The 21,197-nt window shown below is 47.0% G+C and overlaps 1 protein-coding gene across 1 annotated transcript in view; it reads right to left on the minus strand.

The window, feature by feature from the left end:
* LARS2 (leucyl-tRNA synthetase 2, mitochondrial) overlaps positions 1-21,197 on the minus strand; it is a 101,351-nt gene that overhangs the window by 45,716 nt on the left and 34,438 nt on the right. The window contains exons 6-7 of the mRNA XM_040994335.1: positions 10,513-10,602; positions 7,314-7,457 (exon numbers count right to left, since the gene is read on the minus strand). Of these exons, the coding sequence (XP_040850269.1) occupies positions 7,314-7,457; positions 10,513-10,602 (234 nt within the window). The remainder of the gene's footprint in view (positions 1-7,313; positions 7,458-10,512; positions 10,603-21,197) is intronic.

Genomic DNA, 21,197 nt, shown 5'->3' on the forward strand with positions numbered 1-21,197 from the left:
CCTAGGAACGCAGTGGGTAGTGGCCCATGTGCGTGGGAGACCTGGAAGAAACTTCTGGCTCCTGGCTCTGGACCAATCCAGCTTCAGCTGTTGCAGCCATTGGACAGAAGATCTCATTCTCTCTCATCTCTCTCCCTCTGTCTCTGCCGCCTGTAATGCTGCCTTGTTTTTTGAGTAAATAACCACCCTGCCCCTTTGAAAAAAAAAAGTCCTTTCTGATGGGCTTGTTTTTGCTGAGACTATGACTCTCCCCCTCTTTTTTTTTTTTAATTTAAAGATTTGTTTTATTTTTATTGGAAAGACAGAGTTACAAAACGAGAAGGAGAGAGATCTTCCATCAACTGGCTTTTCCCCCAAATGGCCATAAATGTTGTAGTTGGGCCAGGCTGAGATCAGGAGACAAGAACTTCTTCCAGGTTTCTCACAAGGATACAGAGGCCCAACAACTTGGGGCCATCCTCCTCTGCTTTCTCAGGCCATTAACAGGGAACTGTATTGGAAGTGGAGCAGCCAGGACTGAGACTGGCACCTATCAGGGATGTCAGCACTGCAGGCAGAAGCTTAGACTGCTGCCATGGCGCTAGCCTTCTACCCTCTCCCCCTTTTTTAAAAAAATGATTTTATTTATTTGGCTTAAAACGCAGAGTTATGGAGTGTGGGTGGGAGGGGGAGACAGAAAGCTCTTCCAGCCACTGGTTCACTCCCCACAGTCCCAACAGTCAGAGTCGGGATGGTTCGGAGCCAGGAGCTTCTTCCAGGTGTCTCACATGGACGCAGGAGTCCCAGGACGTCCTTTAGGCTCTCTCCTACTGCTTTCCCAGGCACATGAATGGGGAACTAGATCAGAAGTGGAGAAGCCAGGATTCAAACCAGTGCCCGTATAGGATGCTGGCACCACAGGCGGCACACACCACAGCACTAGCCCCAGATCTCCCCTTCATTTTGGTGTTGCAGTGAGTGGCACTGCTTTCGTTTCACCTCTTTCATTTGGCAAACAGAGTTGGCAGTGTCCATCTTCCCCACCCTGATCAGTCTTGGTGTACAGAAATCCTGCTGGCCTGTGGACTCCAAAATGGGAGAAAGTGCAGGATTTTTAAAAAAAGATTCATTTATTTTTTATTGGAAAATCAGATATACAGAGAGACAGAAAAGACAGAGAGAAGGATCTTCCGTCTGCTGATGAACTCCTTCAGGGGCCACATTGGCTGGAACTGAGCCAGTCCGAAACCAGGACCCAGGAGCTTCTTCCGATCTCCCACATGGATGCAGCTTCTCAGGAGAGAGCTGCATAGAGCAGTTGACTTCCTCAACTGCTTTCCCAGGTCACAAACAGGGAGCTGGATGGGAAAGCGGGGCAGCTGGGATTAGAACCAGCGCTCATAGGCAAGGACTTTAGCCACTAGGCCACCACACCAACCCTACAAAGTGCAGGATTTTTATGCTACAATGGGTGGGTATTTGGTGTAGCGGCTAAAATGCTATGGGGGCTGTCTGCAGCTCATCTTGGGGTGCCTAGCTTCAGCTCCTGTCTCCGCTTCCAACTCCTGGCTCCTGCTAGTGTGCACCTGGGGAGGCATCAGGTGCTGGTGTGGACGTGTGGGTCCCAGCCCCCCACTCAGGAGACCTAGACTGAGATATAAGCTTCTGCTTTAGACCTGGTCCAGTCTTGGCTGTCTTGGGCTTTTGGGAAGTGAAACAGCAAGATGAAAGATATCTCTCTTGCTCTCTCTCTGTCTTTCAATAACATGAAATAAATTAGAAACTTACCAGTGTTATTGTTAGGTAGGAAGATAGAAATTAGCCTACATATGCAAGAGGGGCCTAAGAAGAGCACAGCATCAGCAGAAGCTCGGAAGCATCCAGGATTTTACACTACCAAGTCCTGGTCAGACCCCCAAAACTTTACAGGGAGCCCAGTCTCCCGCTCCCCAAGGAGAACACCCCAGGAGAATCCCCCCTATTCAGCAACAAGCTGGTTACCCAGCCTGGTAATATCGGGCAGTAAAACCTTCACAGCCTTCCCCCAAGGAAGGCACCCTGGAAGACGCGCCTCTGTCCACAGCCAGATGGATACCCAGTCTGACAGCACCGAGTCCTGAAGCCTTGGGAGGCATTTGTTCTAATTTATACACAGCAAACCCTTTGTCCTGGAGAAGAAGAAGGGTAAAGGGGGAAATGGCAGGAAGAACTGGATCGGTTCCCTTGTAAGGACCAATCTCACACACTGCATGCTCAGCCCTCAGCTCTCTGCTGAGAAGCTAGGCCAGCCTGCCAGCTGTGTTCTTTCCAGTAAACCATGTCACCTGGCTGTGCCCAGCTAGAATGGCCACTCTTGGATTCGGTCTGGAGAGATGCCCAACCATTCTGACAGCCCATTAAATTGTGCTGCCTTGCTGATCACGGATCTCATGTCTGAATTCTTTTCCTGTGTGAAGACAAGAACCTTATTCCACCCATCTCTTTACTAACACCATGCCATCCCTTTACACACTAAACAGAGGAATCCAGTACATAAAGGTTGAAGCAAGGTCCTTCTCTCCCTTTCAGCCTCTCCCCATCGATGCCTAAGGCTTGGGCACAATTTTAAAAATATTCATTTATTCAGCTTTCCTCGCTTAGCAGTTGAAACAAGAAAAATGGAAGTCTGAGGTTCCATCACAGAATACCAGACTCTGCGATTTCCCTACACTCACTCAACCAGAGCCAGGACAGTCTTCTGGACCATCCGACCGTCACTAACCCATCCTGTTCAGACACCTTTTGGAACATCAGACAAAGAACAATCCCTTCCAGATGCAAAGCCTTGAAATCAGAAAGACAGTTTTCTCACTCTGCTTTTCCAAAGTATTAAATACTCATCAGAAATGAAATGATACGGTTTTCCCCAAATCATCATTTGACATATGTCTAAGTACTGTGGCCTACAAAAGGGACCTTGGAATCACTTTTATCAGAGTAGGTCTGCAAAGGCAGCTGCTGTTGCTCCCCAGGGACTTTATTCCAGTGACAAAGTGGCGACACAGAACTGTCCACTAATGTGTATGGATACGAGCCAGGAAGTTTCAGAACAAGAACCGGTGAGAGATGGGCGGAGGTACCACCGAAGCAAAAAAGGGTTCAGTCACCTAAGATGTAATCAGAAAGAACTAAAAGGCTGGGGAGAAAAGAAGGATTAACCCTAACCCGGCTAATCTGACTCCCTTCAGTGAAGGCTGTCTGTGCCCCAGTGTCTCTTCCCGGCTTTCCTACAAAATGGCCCCCTGGAGCGGGCAAAGGATGCCGGGTTGGGACCAAGCTGTCACGTGGCAGCAGCACTGGACACCACGTTTAGAGAAGAAGCCCTCTCTGTGTCTCCAGCTGTCAGGACCCTAGGTGACTCTCCGGCTGCTGCAGGAAGTCTCTTGTCCATTCAGCTCCATGGCCCTGGCCTCCGCAGGGCTGCCCACAGGCATTGCCCATGCAGCTCTTTCAAGACTAACTTATGTTCCTTAGCTACTCCCACTGCAAAGCTGCTTCTCCAGGAGCAAACAGCTCCAGGAAAGCTGCAGGGGATGGGGGCAAGGGGCTGATGAGAAGAAAACTCAAATCCATCCCAGACCTGCCTGTGTGTCTTCTGGTGCTCCCGACACCACACAAGGCACCCACTTTCAAATGTGGGCATTGAAAGGCCGAAACGAGGGCTCCTCTACTGCTGCACTCCAAAACAGACCACTGGCCACACACTGGCAGGGCTGCCCAAGGAGCTGCAAACACAAAGCTCTGAAAGGAACCCTGGCAAAGGACACTCGTGGCCTCCTGGCACCCACACCCATTCCCCAACACACACACACACACACACACACACACACACACACACACACACACACACATACACCCCACCCCAGAGCTCAAGTTGGCTTTCCTAGTCCCTTTGATGCTGGGGGCAGCTGCATGATACAACCGGGACCAAGAGGACCTCGGTGGACTCCTGCTGATGGGTTCTGGAGAAGTTCTTGCCTTTCAGGGGGAAAACATAGTTGCTTGCACTGACCCTTCTACTTCTGTCTTTGAAGGCGGTTGTGATGAGCGGAGCTGTAATAACCATGTTGTGACCATAAGGTAACAGGAAGGAGGGAATGGCCAAGTGGATCACTGAAATGCTAACTCAGAGTCCAATCCCACTTCAGTCCTCGTAACTGGGAATTCTCAGGTACTTGCGGCCGAAAACATCAGTAATCAAACATGTCATCCTTGCCTGTAGAAGAGGACTGTTCCCTAAAAATCCATGACTATTTCTGCCACATTAGGTTTCAAGGCAGGTATCCCACCTTGCTGGATCTTCTTGAAACTTTCCGGCCTAATTTCCTAAGCACTTGTTATTTCAAATGTCTTGTGGCTACTTCAAACTCAACAGGGTCAGGCCTGTGCCTTGTCCAGGATGCTCTGTCCCAGGAGGTGGCTTACTTGCCTACTCACTGTTCCACTTGGGGTCTTCTTGACGTTGCTGTCTCCTGCATACAGGAGTCACCCTAGTCACTGCTATTTCAACCACCTATTCACTTCTTTCTCCTATTTCCACCTAAGTCCAGGTTCTCACTTCTCTCTCTGTATCTCCTTGCCCTCCCCACCACAAATCTGACCGTAGCAGCCTCTTCCTAAGAATATTTGAGTTGTTTCCAAGGGAAAACCACAACTCTTTAAGACCCAAAAGACCCTGCCTTGTCTAGCCCCTTCATCCCCGCAGGGTACTCCTCACTTAAGCTGCAGTATCCTTCTCTCTGCTTCTCAATCGATTTCTGCTCTAGGAGCGGGTTTTCCCACGCAAGAGAGGGGCTGCAGGAAGAAGCCTGCTTGGTTTGTGGTCCACTTGAACTTTAGCCCTCTGCACCTCCAACAGAGCGTTTTCCATTTTAGACATCACACTTTTTCATGTTCAATTTCTGGTTGATTCATTTTAAAAAAATTTAGGAATGTTTTATTTGACAGCTATAAACAGAAGAGAGAGACACAGAGAAAGAGAGAGAGAGAGAGAGAGAGAGAGAGAGAGAGAGAGATAGCTGGACTGGGCAGCTGGGCAGGTTTAAATTAAGACCCCAAAAGCCTAGGACCGCATCTGGATCTCCCACATGTGTGACAGGAGCCCAAGGACTCGGAAGTGGAATAGCAGGAACTATAACTGGTGCATTACACACAGTGGCTTAACCCACTGTGTGACAACACTGGCTGTACTTATTTTCTTCTAGTTCCCACTCTCTCCTGAGCTGCTTCTTGTGTCTGCTCACGATGGCTACCCTACCCTTTAAGCTTTGTTTATTTTTATCTGAGAGGTAGATTTACAAAAAGAGAAGCAGAGACAGAGAGATCTTCCATTCATTAGTCCGCTCCCTAAATAGCTAAAATGTCCAGAGCCAGGTCGATCCAAAGCCAGAAGATGGAAGCCTCTTCTGGATCCCCCACATGGGTGCAGAGGCCCGAACAGTTTCTCAGGCCATGAGCACGGAGGAGGATTGAAAGTAGAGCAGCCAGAACTCAAACATGCCCCTATGGGATCCTGCTGCCGCAGGAAGGGGCTTAGCTTGCTACACCACAGCATCGGCCCCAGGTCTGGTCATTTTTTCTTATATGTTTGACGTTGCAGATGAAATCTGGTAAGGAGTCTGGATTACGTTGTCTTACTAAGGATATGAGTTTTGTTCTGGTGGCTCCTGTTTAATTTCTTGGGCTTGCTTTTATTCTTTGTGAACATGAGTGTATTTTGATCTCAGTCCTAGGGTGACACCGTTACCTCTAATGCATGGTCTTTCCGGGGTCTCCATGGCATATTCTTGGCTGAATCGTACGTCAAGGATCTCTTAGTACCAGGCAGCCCCGTGTCCCTGCTCTCGTCTCGGCCCTGCAGCAATCTCTCTCTGTGGGGCCGCACGGACTGTCTTGCTCCCTCCTCTTCTGATTGTCACGGCAACCCAACTGGGGACTTTCCGAAAGATGGTTTTTTTCAATAATTCTGCTCAGGGAGTTCAGCAAGAACCAGGAGGATCACCATGGTAACTAACCATTTCTGCTGAACAGATGAAAATTCACAGCTGACAATTTAAAAGAATAATGCCCCTCAGTTAGGTCATTCCATTTTCAACTAGAAGCAGAGGTCAAAACAAAAAAAGCTAATTAGATGGCATTTCCAACAATGCCCATTTCATCTGGGGGTCCAGAAGGTAACCTGGCATTCCTCCCGGGAATGCAGTGGACCCCAACTGTCAGCACTTAGTGGCCCCCATGGCCGGGAAAGGTACAGAAAGCAACATCCTCATTCGGTCTCCAGCGCTGCCATGCTTAAAAAGAGCAAGGCACTGTGTTAACAAGTTCTAACGAGCACTTTTCCCAATCCATATGCTAGTCTTGGCTGCATTCTGAATAAACTAGAGTGAGAAAACAGCCTCATTTAAGACATGCCTTTTGAGTGAGAAAAGCGGAGGTCACTTTCCCGTATGGCACTGGTATTGTGAGTTGGTCGGCTGCCCTTCTAATTCAGCGAAGGGCTAGTGATCACGGGCTATTTAGAATTGTTTTCTTGGCACATAAAGAACTAGAGCGGATGGGAGATCTCCATGTTTCTCTTCTCTGTCTACAATACTGCCTTTCAAATAAATAAAATAAATCTTAAAATTAAAAAAAAAAGTCTCACCCAGAATTAGCACACCCTTGCTTTCAGCAGTTTGCTTTGCCTTAAATTCGTGGACAAGGAAGGCGCCAGAAGGCACCTTGAAGACTGCCTGGTTCAATTCCCTCATCTCATTGATCAGCACACGAAGGCCAGGTCAACGTCCAGTGTTAGTTAGCAGCCAAAGGAGACTGGGAACCTCGCGCTTCGGCTCCCGGCTTAGGTCACTGTCGGTCCTGGCTTTCCCTCCGGGGGACTGGCAAGCCTTCCGTGCTTCTCTGGACCCTTTGAGATTTCAGTCTACCTGTCTGGAGGTTTTATCAGGACTATGCAGATAAAGATAGCAAGATATTTTTCCTTCTCTTAGATATATACTTGCTGATACAATAGTTACTATTATTTTAAATCTTCTGTGACATGGAGTTGGGTGGTGAGCAAACCGTGGGTTAGATTCACCTGCAGGTGCCATTTCTGACTTGCAACGGAAGCTCCTCACCTTCAGTGAGGCATTCTGAGCTTTGTCTGCTTCTGGTCTGCATCTCCACGGCTCTGCAAGCCCTTCTCAGAGCTTTCCCACAACCCTCTCCTGCAGGGAGGCTCTCCCATATCCAACAGACCCTGGCGTTGTCTGCTAACAGGGAAGGCTTCCTTGGCAAGCCTCCAGGCCGGCACTCACCTTTGCATAAGCTGTTGTTTTAATGAACCACTGTCGGAGGTACTTCTGCTCCACCTTTGCTCCGGAACGCCATGAGCAGCCATGTTCGTCCACCTGCTCGTTGGCAAGCACTGTTTGGTCCACTGGGTCCCAGTTCACCAAGGCCTGTGGTGAATCATGACAGAGCAAAATGATGCAATCTGGTGAGTCCCTTTGTAGGATCGTTCTGAGGCCCCTCAATGTGGCCGGCCCTGCAGTTGCACTATTGGCTCTGTTCTTAGACTTGTGGGCAGCTCTTGGGATCCAGCTTGGTCAAGAATGCATAAACGGTTTGTATTTCCACCTGCACTTTCATCTTAGGAAGGATGCCTCCAAGCACGTGTCTAACAAGTTTGGAAGCATCTCGCACAAAAGGATGAACCTGGAGCACTGGAGATGTCACTAAGCAGAGGAAAAGGGGAGAAAATGGTGCCTGCCTCAAACTGAGGAGAACGGCGTTAACTTTGGGAAATGTATTATTTTAATTAAACTGCCGTTCAGTTTTTGAGTGACTGTCATTTACTACTTGCCGTGCTAACTGGAGAAATAACATGGGCTCATTTGCTCCTCACCCCAACCTTTGAGTGAGCATATTAATCATCTCCATACTGCAAATACGGAATTTGAAAAACAGAAATCGGACAACTTTTCTGAGCTGACACAGTGAGTGGCAGAGACAGGGAAGAGACTCAAGTCTCCAGAAGCTAATGTTCTTTCGAATTCTGGAAATCAACCACAAGTCAGGACTGTGCTCGCTGCGACCCCTGCAAGCACACTGAGCGCTGAGCAGGCTTTATTCTCTGCTGCCCTCACAAGCGTGATGTGGCAGCAACACGAGAGGAGCTGTTTCCTGCATTTCCCCAAGATTCCTGAGCGATTTGTGGGAAACTTCCAGAAAGCATTTTAGAAGTTCACACTGTAGCACAACTACAGATAGGAAGGCCCCACGATGCCTGCGGAAGGTCAGATTTGCACAGTGATTAGGGATCTCCCATGGCTTCTACCTCTCTTCCTTTCTTTGCTGTCAGGCTCTTGGAAGTGTGGGGCTCACCTGGGGATGCTGCTGGCCCATCCAGGCCTCTCGTTGTCCACCCTTACCTCATCTTGGGACTTGCCTGTGTTCTGCCCCCGACCCCTCCTTGCCCCGCTGCTCACTGTTCACATGCAGTGACAGCCCCCTCTAACTCACACCCAGTCTCAGCAGCCTTTGGCTCTCTGGCCATCGCACCACCCTCAGGACCTCGGCTGCTCTGCAGTATTTTCCTCCCTGCTTCTTCCTCAAGCTTGTCCGTGTGTACTTACATGTGTGTGACTGTGGGTGTGTGGGTGTGACTACTGAAAGTCTTTTTTGTCAGGTAGCTTTAGGTTCCAGAAGGTTGGTTAGCATAAAGAGTTCTGATTTTCTCAAGGCCTATTAGTTTCTTTCTCGATAAAAGCACACTTAACTAAGGAACATATTTCTTAGTAAAGGATCTAGCTTTCTAAACTGTGCCCCATTCTACCCTGGATTTCACTGAGTCAGGGTACCAGTGGTGTCCCCAAGCCTACCGTTAATTTTACTGCCATCACAGCCCCAAAGTCAGATAGTGGCAGAGTGGAGGAGACCCCTCTTCTTCCTGCAGCTGAGGCCACTAACCCTGAGCCTACAACCACCATCCACCTTGAGAAAGGTAACCTCCTCTGGGAAAGGCTGGTGGACTGGTGCTGTTGATGGGCTTGGGGAAGCTGATGGTCCTGCAAATTCTCTTCCTAGCCTTTTGCTTTCAAATGCTAAACCATGGTAATTTAAAAAAAAAATATATATATTATATTCACTGATGTATGGGACATTAAACAGCTCTGAATCTTGTCCTGCCTCCTTCCCTCTCTCTCCTTCTCTCTTTTTCAAAAGCAGTTACAGAAAGAGAGGGAGAGACCTAGAGAGGCTGCAATGGCCAGGTTGAAGCCAGCAGCTTCTTCCTGGTTTCCCACATGAGTACAGAGGGCCAAGCACTTGGGCCATCCTCCACTGCTTTGCCACGCACATTAGCAGGGAGCTGGAGCAGAGGCAGAGCAGCCAGATACTTGAACAAGCATCCACATGGGAAGCTAGCGCCGCAGGTGGTGGCTTTACACACTACACCATGGTACCAGTCCCTCCTACTTGTCTGAACCTTCTAGATCAGTGCTGCCTGCTGGCATGGTCAGATACAATAGAAATATGCTACATTTGTGATGTCCGACAGTAGCTACTAGCACATAAACCTTGTGTGGCTGAGGACCTGGGTTTTTAATATTACTTTTTAATACTGCAAACCTAATTTTCTTTCTTTTTTTTTTCTCTTTTTAAGATTTACTTATTTTTATTGGAAAGGCAGATTTACAGAAAGAAGGAGACACAGATCTTCCACTTGCTGGTTCACTCCCCAAGTGAATGCAACAGTCAGAGCTGAGCTGATCTGAAGCCAGGAACCAGGAGTGTCTTCCAGGTCTCCCACATGGGTGCAGGGTCTCAAGGCCTTGGGCCATCCTTGACTGCTTTCCCAGACCATGAGCAGGGAGCTGAATGGGAAGTGGAGCAGCCAGGATACAAACTGGTATCCATGCACTAGGATACTAGTACATGCAAGGTGAGCATTTAGCCAATGAGCCATCACTCTGCTCCCTTACACCTAGTTTTAAACAACTCCATGTGGCTGGTGGCTATTAGCCTGTGCAGTGCAGCTCTGGACACATTATGTCCCTCTTGCCTCATCTCACCATTGCAAGCCCAACTTACTTTTATTAACCCCTTTTTCTGACAACCACCTCCATCTCTTGGGAAATTACTGGGGCACACACTGGGCTTTAGTTGCTACCTGCTTTTAACCTTCCCCAGAACTCTACAAGACATCACCACCTCCATTTAGCAGAGCAGGGACCACACTCCCCGGAGGTTAAGTTATCTAGCTGGGCACACGGTAGGGAGAGATGGTGGAGCCAGAATTTGAGAAGCCCATGCTCCTCCAACACTCTCTCCTTATACTTACAAGAAACTAAGCTTCAACTCAAGGTTGGAAGCAAGCCATTTGCCGTCATTAGAAGGCACTAAAACTGAGCCAGCAGCTACTTTCTAGGTTTCCACTGCTACTGGGGAGATAGGGCTCGACTGCTTCTTCTTTAAGAACAATGAATTTGTAAAGTGCAGCTAACTTGAACTCACCTCCTTCTGATAGGCCAATCCAGCTTCATAGAGTTTAATAAACAGATACTGAGTCCATCTGTAGTAGTCTGGCAGACATGTCGTTATTTCCTGCCAAAAAGGAGGAGGAATTGTGAATGGACTGCTGTAAACATTTTCCCCGCAACGGATGCATCAAGTCTTGTGATTCAATCTTGAAAGGCAATCAAATCGCAAAAATATTTACCAGCCAATAGTATGTTTGCCAATTCATAGAGTGAAGTAAGCGGCAGTTTATTCTGGAGAGAGGTTATTGAAATGTCACAACCACCTTTCCTGGGGCATGTTTAGTGATGACAAACTCCAAGTCTTTTGCATACTCTGCACCCAATCACCCACGCAACTAACAGGTGAATTACATTGTGGAAATTTAAGTCTTAACATATGAAGGGGCTTCAAAAGCATCATGGAAGAGGTTGGTCCCATACAAACACCAATTTGAGAACTGACTGTTCCACTTCTGATCCAGTTCTTTGCTAACAGGCCTGGGAAAGCAGGGGGAAATGGCCCCCCGCACTTGGGGTCCCTGCCACTGTGTGGAAGAACCAGTGGGATTCCAGGCTCTGACCCCAGCCATTGTGGCCATTTGGGGAATGAAGTTGTAGATCTCTCTCCTTCTCTCTTTTCCTTCCTTCTTTTTAAAGATCTCTTATTTAGTTTAGAGGCAACACACAAGGAGAGAGTGAGAAAATGAGAGTGAGAGAGGGGGGAAGGGAGAGAGAGCGAGATGTTTCCTCTACTGGTTCATCCCCCAAATGATAATAAACAGCCGGGTCTGGGTCAAGCTGAAGCAAGGAGCCGGGAACTGCGTCCAGTCCACCATACAGGTGTAGGTATTCAAGCACTTGGGCAAGCTTCTGCTGTCTGCCTAGGTGCCATGAGTAAGTAGTTGGGCCAGAAGTGGACCAGTTGGGACTTGAACTGTAGTTCATATGGGATGCTCAGGTGTCACAGGCAGCCACTTATCTTAGTGTACCATAAAATCATCCCACATAAAGCTTTTTAAAAGGATTATGGGAAACTGAATTTTAAAATAGGCTTATTTTGGTGCAAAATATTTTTTAATTCTGTGCAGATTTTTTTCATAATATACATTCCCATGAACTTCTAAAGATCCCTATCACGTTGTGAATTAACTCATGAATGTTTGTTTTGAAAACTACCACAAAGTTTAAGAAGAGCATCTGTCTGCTTTGGTATGACCCTTATTGGAACAGAAACCTTAAGTTTCTACAGAGAGCAGGTGTGTGGTCGCTGCTTTGATGCTCTGTGGTCCTTTATGTGAATCAGGCCATTGTCTACTAAAAAAGACCAGTTAAGCGCCACATCAAATAGTAAACCTAGTGAGAAGTCAAGTGGCTAATACTTGCAAGCCACATCAAACATTCCCAAAAAGTGCTTTCTGTCCTAAAAACACATTTGCTACAAACTTCTTTAAAATCAAATTACAAGGTTTGCTGTTGATAAAAATCAAGTAAGCATGATAAACCTCTGTATTGTCAAAGTTTCTTTCTTAGCAATCTTTAACTTGCTTTATAGCTCACACAAAAACACATGAAGCGAGAGAGGACGTTTCAAATGGCTCCATTGTAAAGGGGTGTACTTTCATCAAAAGTACAAAATGACATACTTCTCCTCAGGATCACTGACAAAGAGATTGTGGTACACAGACACCGTGGGATCCTGCTCATCCATGAAAAAGAATGAAATCCTGTCTTTTGTAACTAAATGGATGCAATTGGAAACCATATGTTTAGTGAAATAAACCAGTCCCGCAGAGAAATGCCATATGTTTTCTCTGATCTGCAGCAGCTAATACAATATATATAATGTATAAATCGAATACATATTAGATTATTATATAAAATAGATTTCTAAATTATAATTTATAAATAGTATATGTAAATATATAACACATATACGATATACATATGATTTGACTACTGAGTATAGACTGTTTATACATCTGAGGAACAGCAGGATTTTTCTGATTCTTTGTTTGTTATTCCTCTGTTCTTCGGGGTTATTTTTGCCTACTTGCCATTTGTTGTTACTGATGTCTAATGAAGTGTTAGATACATGCAAATATATATATATATATTGCAAATATATATATATATATTGATACATGCAAATATATATATATGTCTTAAGATCAACGAGTCCACTTGAAAGCCAGGATGAGAGAGCATTAGGTAGTAACTGAGCAAGGTGGCTGCCTCACCATGGCTTCTGTTTGAGTTTGTCCTATTTTTCAGATTGTATTTCTGCATGCAGCGTTTGAAGAACAATAACCTCAGCCTCTATGTGAGTGCAGTGCCAAAGCTTTCTTTGGGGATGCTCCTTTGTACCTGCTCAGAGGTGGCTGATGGTGACACTGCACTCTTGTCCATTTCTTCCAGCTTCCCTGGACCCTGCTTTTCAAACGAGCCAAAGCCCATGCTGATGTACCGCCATTGCAAATGGGAAGTCTGATTATTCCAAGTTATAACTCTGAAAGTGACTGCCGTTTGGCCACGCTCAATGGTGTCAACATTTACGTCTTCCTGAGCCCCAGAAAACACAATGCAGCTGCCAGGAGATCAAATTTATTCATCTGGGACCTCAGCATCATTCCTCCACACTACGATTTTATATTCTATGATGTCTGGCTTTAAGCACGGGAAATGCTTTGTGCAATCACAAATACAGAAGGTAATCAGGCTCAGAATACAGGTGAGGGGCCAAACCTTGGCCCGGAAGACCGATGACTGCACGATGAACTAAGCCGGTCTGGCCTAAGGTTGGGCCGTGGCAAAGCCCAAGAAGCCTGAGCCACAAGGACCTACCTGTCATTGATGGCCCTATTCACCGCACATCATTCAGTCTAGAATCCTAGCAATCAGTCACCTTGTGCGTGCCCCTCAGGTCCCCTAAGGTGGACACTCCTTCCCCAGGCAGAGTCCAGGAGATTTCAGGGGAAGGACAATTCACTCTGGAGCAGCGTGACTTGTGTTTGAGTCTCCACAGCATCACTAGCTTTGTGGCCACACCTTATTCCAAGCTAGGATTCAGGGCAATAAAGCTGGTCTTAGAGGGTTGCTGGGAGGATTAAGAGGCACTGAAGTGGGCAGAGCACAAGGCTGGGCATGAGGGAGGGATCCACGGGTGCTTCCTCCATTGGCTTTACTCAGGGTGAGCTGTAGAAAGGAACAGGCTGGTCTCATAACCTCACCACCCAAGCAGTAGGTTGAGGCACCTACTGGGCTACTGCATCAAGGAGAGGAAAGGGTTGGGGTAAGTACAGCTCACTCAGCCTTACAAATGATTGCATCCCAACTCAAAAGAGACGGTGTATATGATGGAAAGACAAAAATACATGACCAGATGGGGAAAGTCATCCAAGGCTGCCTGCTGTCAGCTCTGGTGACAGCTCACACCCCAGGGAGGGCTGCTGGGTCCCCTCTGTCCACCTCCCTCCCACTGTGGCAGGATGTGGCTGGGTGGCTGTTTCTCAGTCAGGTCACAGCTCTGACAGTTCTGACAAAGTAGCTGACATCATTCAAAACCATCATGCATTTCACTGGCATCACATCCCCACAATCTTTAGGTTAGGCTAGCCATCGGGAATTGAGCGAAGCACAAAGAACATGTTTGTCAAGTCAGTCATGTGGCAGCCTTGAGAAAGGTGGCATGCTGATCAGCGTGGAGACAGAGAGAGAGGTCCTCTGTGTAAGGCTGCCTCCCACCCCAACCCTTGCACCCCTTCATCAAAGCAATAATACATCAAATGCAGGTAATCAAATATCACCAAAGTTAAAAAGCAATAAAAGCCTTGAGACAGATGCCTGGGATCTTTTTGTAAACATAACTGGTTTTTTAATCCAGTGTCATTGTTCTTAGAACCACAGTCTGGCTTGCCTACACATACACAAAAGAAAGTCTGTCAAACACGAGTTCCCAATCCTTGCTGCACAGCACTACTGGAGATCTGAGTGCCGAACTCCAGACCCCCAAGGCAGGCGAAGAAGACCCACGCCTGTCTGCATCAACAGGGTCCAACACTGCTGGCAGGAGAGGGGCAGCAGCTTTCAGGGCCTGGTGGCCTGCTGCCACAGGGTCCTACATCTGCTCCCCTTGAACCCATCAATGAGAACAGCGACCACGGGTCTGCTACTCAGACCTTATCCCAACAGACTTGCCAGGGGACCACAGCGGCAGAGAACAGAAGGACGACACAGACTCCTCAGCCTCCCACTCCCACCCCGTCACCACACCCCATCCGGGCTTCTGTGAGTCCTTTTACTCACTCACTGAGCCACTTCACGAGGACCACGCGCACACCAGCATGGAACTAGGTGTGTGAAAGTGCCCTTTGTCCGGTATGGAGATGAAGGCCACCATCTACCACTGCCTTAGCACTTACAGGCAGTTTCTCAGAATCTCCATCCCCATCTCTGTCTCAATGCTGCCCCATCAGGTTTTGCTGTTGTTTGCTTGTTTTTATTTTAAGGCTCATTTACTTTTTTTTTTTTTAAAGATTTATTTTATTTTTATTGGAAAGGCAGATATACAGAGAGGAGACACAGAGAGGAAGATCTTCTGTCCGATGATTCACTCTCCAAGTGAGCACAACGGCCGACGCTATGCTGATCTGAACCCAGGAGCCTCTTCCGGGTCTTCCATGCACGGGTGCAGGGTCCCAAAGCTTTGGGCTGTCCTCGACTGCTTTCCTGGGCCACAGGCAGGGAGCTGGATGGGAAGTGGGGCTGCCGGCATTAGAATCAGATCCCATATGGGATCCCGGGCGTGCAAGGCGAGGATCTTAACCACTGCGCCATCATGCCGGGCCCAAGACTCATTTACTTTTATTGGAAAGACAGAATTACAGAGAGAAAGAGAGGTCTTCCACCTGCTGGTTCACTTTCCAGATGGCCACCTTGACTGGAGATGGGCTGATCCAAAACCAGGAATCAGGGGCTTCTTCCAGGTCTCCTACATGGGTACAGGGTCCCAAGACTTTGGGTCATCCTCCACTACTTTTCCAGGCCACAAGCAGGGAGTTGGATAGGAAGCAGAGCAGCCAGGACTCGAACCAGCACACATATGGGATGCCAGTGCTTGAAGGTAGAGGATTAGCCACTTGAGCCAGGGCGCTGGCATCTGTCCATCAGTTTTGACTAGAAAAGGCAAGAAGTCTATCAATCACCTTGACCATACGACATTCTGTCCCTGGACCCATTTCTCAAACCTCTCCAATTTCTGCCTGATTCCATCCGACTGGCACCTGTCTCAACGACTCCTTGCCACTCACAGGCCCAGCCAAGGGTCCCCACCCCAGGCCACACAGCCGTCTATTCCCCCTTCCTCCTTCTGCATGACACTCATGGCACAGGCTGCCTTCAGCCTCTTCCCTTATTTTTCCTCCTTCAACCATCTGTCTGCTGCATCTCTACCAAAGGCCTGCCTCCGACCTCCTTTACCTCGTCTGCTTTCCTTTGTGCAGAATGGAGGGGACGGGTGTTAATAGCAGGGTAAATAATTAGTCTTGAGCCTAACATTTATCTCAGAATTTACTTTCATTCAATTAAGTTCCTTGACTGAGTATTTAGATTGAAAATGAGCATCGAATGAAAACTGAACATGAGAAATGCTAACCACTGTACTTTTATAGAGCATGCATTTTATTCGGAAAAATTTATTGTGGAGGCTGGCATTGTAGTGCGGTGGCTAAAGCCACCACCTGCAACACTAGCATCCTATATGATGCCAATTTGTGTCCTAATTGCACCACTTCCAAACCAGCTCCCTGATAGTGGCCTAGGAAAGCAGCAGAAGATGGCAAATAAAACTGTGGCATTGTCCAAGACTGGCTGTTGTGGTCATCTTGGGAATGAACTAGTTGGATGGACGATCTCTCTCTCTCTGTGTCTTTTCCTCTTTTGCAACTACGATTTTTTTAAATAAATAAATATTTTCTTTTTAAAAAGTTTGCTGTGGGCTCGGTGCAGTAGCCTAGCGGCTAAAGTCCTCGCCTTGAATGCACCAGGATCCCATATGGGCTCCAGTTCTAATCCCAGTGGCCCCGCTTCCCATTCAGCTCCCTGCTTGTGGCCTGGGAAAGCAGTCGAGGACGGCCCAAAGCCTTAAGATCCTGCACCCATGTAGGAGACGTGGAGGAAGTTCCTGGCTCCTGGCTTCGGATCGGCACAGCTCTGGCCATTGCAGTCACCTGAGGAGTGAATCATCGGACAGATCGGAATCATCGGAAGATCTTTCTCTCTGTCTCTCCTCCTCTCTGTATATTTGACTTTCCAATAAAAATAAATGAATGTTTTTTTTTAAAAAAAGTTTGCTTTGCAAACCTAAGGCTACGTGATCAATTCTTAGTAACTGAAAAGGTTCCATGTGCTTTGGAAGTCCATGTGCAGAAGGAGTACTAATGGCAGGAAAATCAGGATCTTTGGATTTTCAAAGGCAACTCATGCCGTATGGCTTAACTGAAAGTGGCCTGTTCATGAAGCACTTCCTTCCGCTGTTTTCTTGACCGATACTGTTTAGATGTCGTCATCTTTACGGGGACCTGAAAGCTGTCGTTAAACAAAGGAAACCAGGTTCCATGAAGTACCCATAATCCAACAAGAAGCAACAATTGGCCAAGTTTCTTGGTAATTGCTCACTGCCAAATGACAGGAATTCCATCAAGGCAGTCCAATAATACATAGAGCTTTCCTAACTAGACAGCTGGGAACAGAAAAGCCTCCATTAAACTACAGATGAGATTAATTGGTTTGAGTCACAATTTGTTATCATCCAGTTGGGCAGATGCCAGCATTTCAGCTGCGAGCCAAACAGGCTCTCTACTTCGTTCTGCTCTTCTGGAAGGATAAAGCATCAATTTGATCTGTAACATCCTTGCAAATTTCAGGAACCACAGGACAGAATCATCCAAAACAAACAAACAAAAAGCACGTTTTTACAACATCAGTCGTTCAGGCTTCGGGAGCCGAATGAGGGCTTCTTGTTACACAAGGGCATGGATCCAGAGGGAGACGAGATAGCAATTCTATGAGTGCAGACACCAATGGCCGTGTCCAAAATGAGCTGTTTGGCTCATGCAAGCTCCATGCACAATGGAGTAACAGAAGCCTGCCATGGCTAGCAAGATCCTACATCTGACCAGAACAAGAAGCAGAATCATAAATACAGTCAGGGCATGGAGAAGCACTCTGCTAGTCCAGCCAAGTTTAAGAAGAAGGGTGGAAAAGCGCATATTACAATCTCATTGGAAGTAGGTGGTACTTTGTAAAACATATATTTTTTAAAAGATTTGTTAGAAACAGAGGGAGAGACATAGAGTATCCATCTGCTGTGTTCACTCCCCAGCTGACTTCACTGAAGCCAGGAGCCGGAAGCTTCTTCCTCGTCTGCCATGTTGGTGCAGAGGCCCAAGCACTGTGGCCACCCTCCCCTGCTTTCCCCGACACACTAGCAGGTTGCTGGGTAAGGAATGGGACAGTTGTGACTCAAACTGGCATCCATATGGAATGCTGCCTCACAGGCAGAGGTTTAAACCACTATGCCGGACCCTAAACTATCCTTAACATCTTTAAAACATCTCCTGCTTCTGCAAAGGTAAGGTAGATACTTTTTCTTATCCTTTGTTACTAAGTATTTTTTAAAGAGAATTCACATTTCCTTTTTTTTTTAAGATTATTTTAATTGCAAAGTCAGATATACAGAGAGGAGGAGAGACAGAGAGGAAGATCTTCCATCCGATGATTCATTCCCTAAGTGGCCACAATGGCTGGAGCTGAGCTGATCTGAAGACAGGAGCCAAGAGCCAGGAGCCTCTACTGGGTCTCCCACGCAAGTGCAGGATCTTAAGACTTTGGACCATCTTCAACTGCTTTCCCAGGCCACAAGCAGGGAGCTAGATGAGAGGAGGGGCCACCGGGATCAGAACGGGCTACCAAATGGAATCATGGCACGTGCAAGGTGAGGACTTTAGCCACTAGGCCAATGCGTTGGGCCCCTTTCTACTAAGTAAAAACTGTGGGTACCATATTTAGGTAGCCTTAATGTATATGTATTCAATAGCAGAACCGAAAACTATATTAATCAAGAACTGATAAAAAGTACAAATCCACCACTATGGTTGAAGACAGTAAAACTTCTCATTCTACAATTAGCAGGCCAAATCCCAGCACATTGGCTCAGCTGGCTGGCTAATCTACCTCCAAGTGCCAGCATCCCATGTGGGCATCAGCTCGTGTCCTGGCTGCTCCATTTCTGATCTAGCTCCCTGCTGATGCAACTGAGAAAGCAGAGAAGCATGTTCCAAGACCCTGGGTCCCTAAGCCCACGTTGGAGACCCAAAGGAAGCTCCTGATTTTGGTCTGACCAGTCCTGGCTGATGCTGCCCTCTGGGGAGAGAACCAGTAAATTGATGGAAGAATTCTTTTTCTTCCTGTCACTCTTTCAAACAAATCAAACAAACCTTAGAATTAAAAAGGAAAAAAAAAAGTCTCATAGCTCTGATGATTTCACTAGAAGTCTATCAAATGGTCTATAGAGAAAATCAACAAAAACTAAACCACCTACAAGGTCTAAACATATAAGAAAAGAAAAGGACTGTATTTCAATATGCCAGTGCTGAGAACACAACAATTAAACTTCACGAAACATGGGGGAGGCATAAATAAGTAAAAATAAAGCGACAAAATAACAAATGTTAATGATTAAATGAGACTTTGTGCTGTGACTGATGAGATGCCATGTGACCCCCACACCCTGCCTTGGCAGCCGCGGGTTGAGTCTGCTCTGTTCTGGTCCACCCTCCTGCTGGTGCCTGCCCCGCAGGGCAGCAGAGTCTGGCACAAGTGTCTGGGTCCTCCCAGGCCTGCGGGAGACTCCAGTGAAGGTCTGGGCTCACCGTCTTGGCTCAGTCCCCGGTTGCTGGACACATGTTGAGGAGTGAAGCAGAAGATGGAGGGTTTCTGCGTGTCTCCCTGCCTCTCAAATAAAGAAAACATCTAGCCCATGAAGTCATTTGGTCTGGCCCTGGCAAGGTACCATCAGGTGAGACTCAATATTCAGCAAGTCCGTAGCATGCTGATTTTGAAATCGATAATTCTGAACAGTCTGTGAATGATGTCAAGCACCTGCGTGGCCCTGGGCAGAAAAAGGCATGGAGATGAAAGTATCAAAGTCGAAGCAGGTCCAAGGGAAGGAGCAGCACAGTGCGCACAGCAGGACAGAGGAAGGGGCGTGGCTAGCACATCACAAGCCAATCTGTCCAGTCAGTTGGTTACTGCGGTGCTTGGAATCTCATCATGACGTTCACCATTTTTTAAAAACTCTTTTCTGCACTGAGAAATTTTCCACCTTTGATTTTTCATACTCTGAAGCTTTTTATTCCCATTTCTTTTAATATGGTAAAAATACTTATAGATTTTGCCGACTTTACCATTTTTTAAGGAAACAGTTCAGTAGTATTGAGTACATTCAAACTGTGCAACGATAGCATAATCACCATTTATTCCAAGAGCTCTCTGCATCTTGCAAAACTGAAACTCTACCTATTGAATAATAAATTTCTCATTTTCTCCTTTTTCTACCCCCAGCCACCACTAGCAACCAACCTTCTGGTGGGTTTTTTTGCCTTTTTTTTCATCCGTGTGATTTACACTAATCTAGGTACCTCACATGAGTCAAGTCTGACAGCATTCATTTCTTGTGATTGGCTTATTTTACTTAGCAAATTTTCTTTAAAATTAATTCAGGTTGGGCACCGCATTCTGGTATGGCAGGTTAAGCCACTGCCTGTGATGCCAATATCCCATGTGAGTGTCACTTTGCTTCCTGGCTGCTCCACTTCCCCTCCACTTCCCTGCTAATGTCCCTGAGAGAGAAGCAGAAACTGGCCAAAGTTCTTGGGCCCCTGGTACCCACTAGAGAGACCTAGATGAAGCTCCTGAGTCCAGCTCCAGAGTTCCTGGGCTCCTGGCAGCACCCTGGCCAATGTAGCCACTTGTGGAGTGAACCAGTGGGTAGAAAACCTCCCTTCCTCTAACACCGACTTTTAAATAAATAAGTAAATATTTGAAAAAATATATATGAAAAATATGATAGCTCTAAAGAAGGTTCAGAAATCAGGAAATATGGGCCTGGTACAGTAGCCTAGTGGCTAAACTCTTCACCTAGCATGTGCTGAGACCCCATGAGAGTACCAGTTCGTATCCTAGCTGCTCCATTTCCCATCCAGCTCCTTCTGGTCTAGGAAGGCAGTCAAGGACTGACCCAAATCCTTGGGACCCTGCATCCACGTGGAAGACCCAGAAGAGACTCCAGGCTCCTGGCTTTGGATCAGCTCAGCTCCAGCTGTTGCAGCCACTTGGGGAGTGAATCAATGGACAGAAGATCTTCCTCTTTGTCTCTCCTCCTTTCTATAGATCTGAGTTTCCAATAGAAATAAACAAATCTTTTTAAAAAATCAGGAAATATGAATCCCCCAACTCTGTTATTTTTCAAGTTCGTTTGGTTATTTGAGATCCCTTAGGATTCCACAAGAGACTTAGAATACTCTTGGGGTTTTGATGGGGAATGCATGGAAGAGAGAGACAGTTCTGCCACCCGTATGGGAGACCTGCACAGAGTTCTTGGATTCTGCCTATGGCAGCCCAAGC

The sequence above is a fragment of the Ochotona curzoniae genome, unplaced genomic scaffold (genome assembly GCF_017591425.1).
Source record: "Ochotona curzoniae isolate NIBS_2020 unplaced genomic scaffold, NIBS_Ocur_1.0 contig_908, whole genome shotgun sequence".
NCBI classification, from domain to species: Eukaryota; Metazoa; Chordata; class Mammalia; order Lagomorpha; family Ochotonidae; genus Ochotona; species Ochotona curzoniae.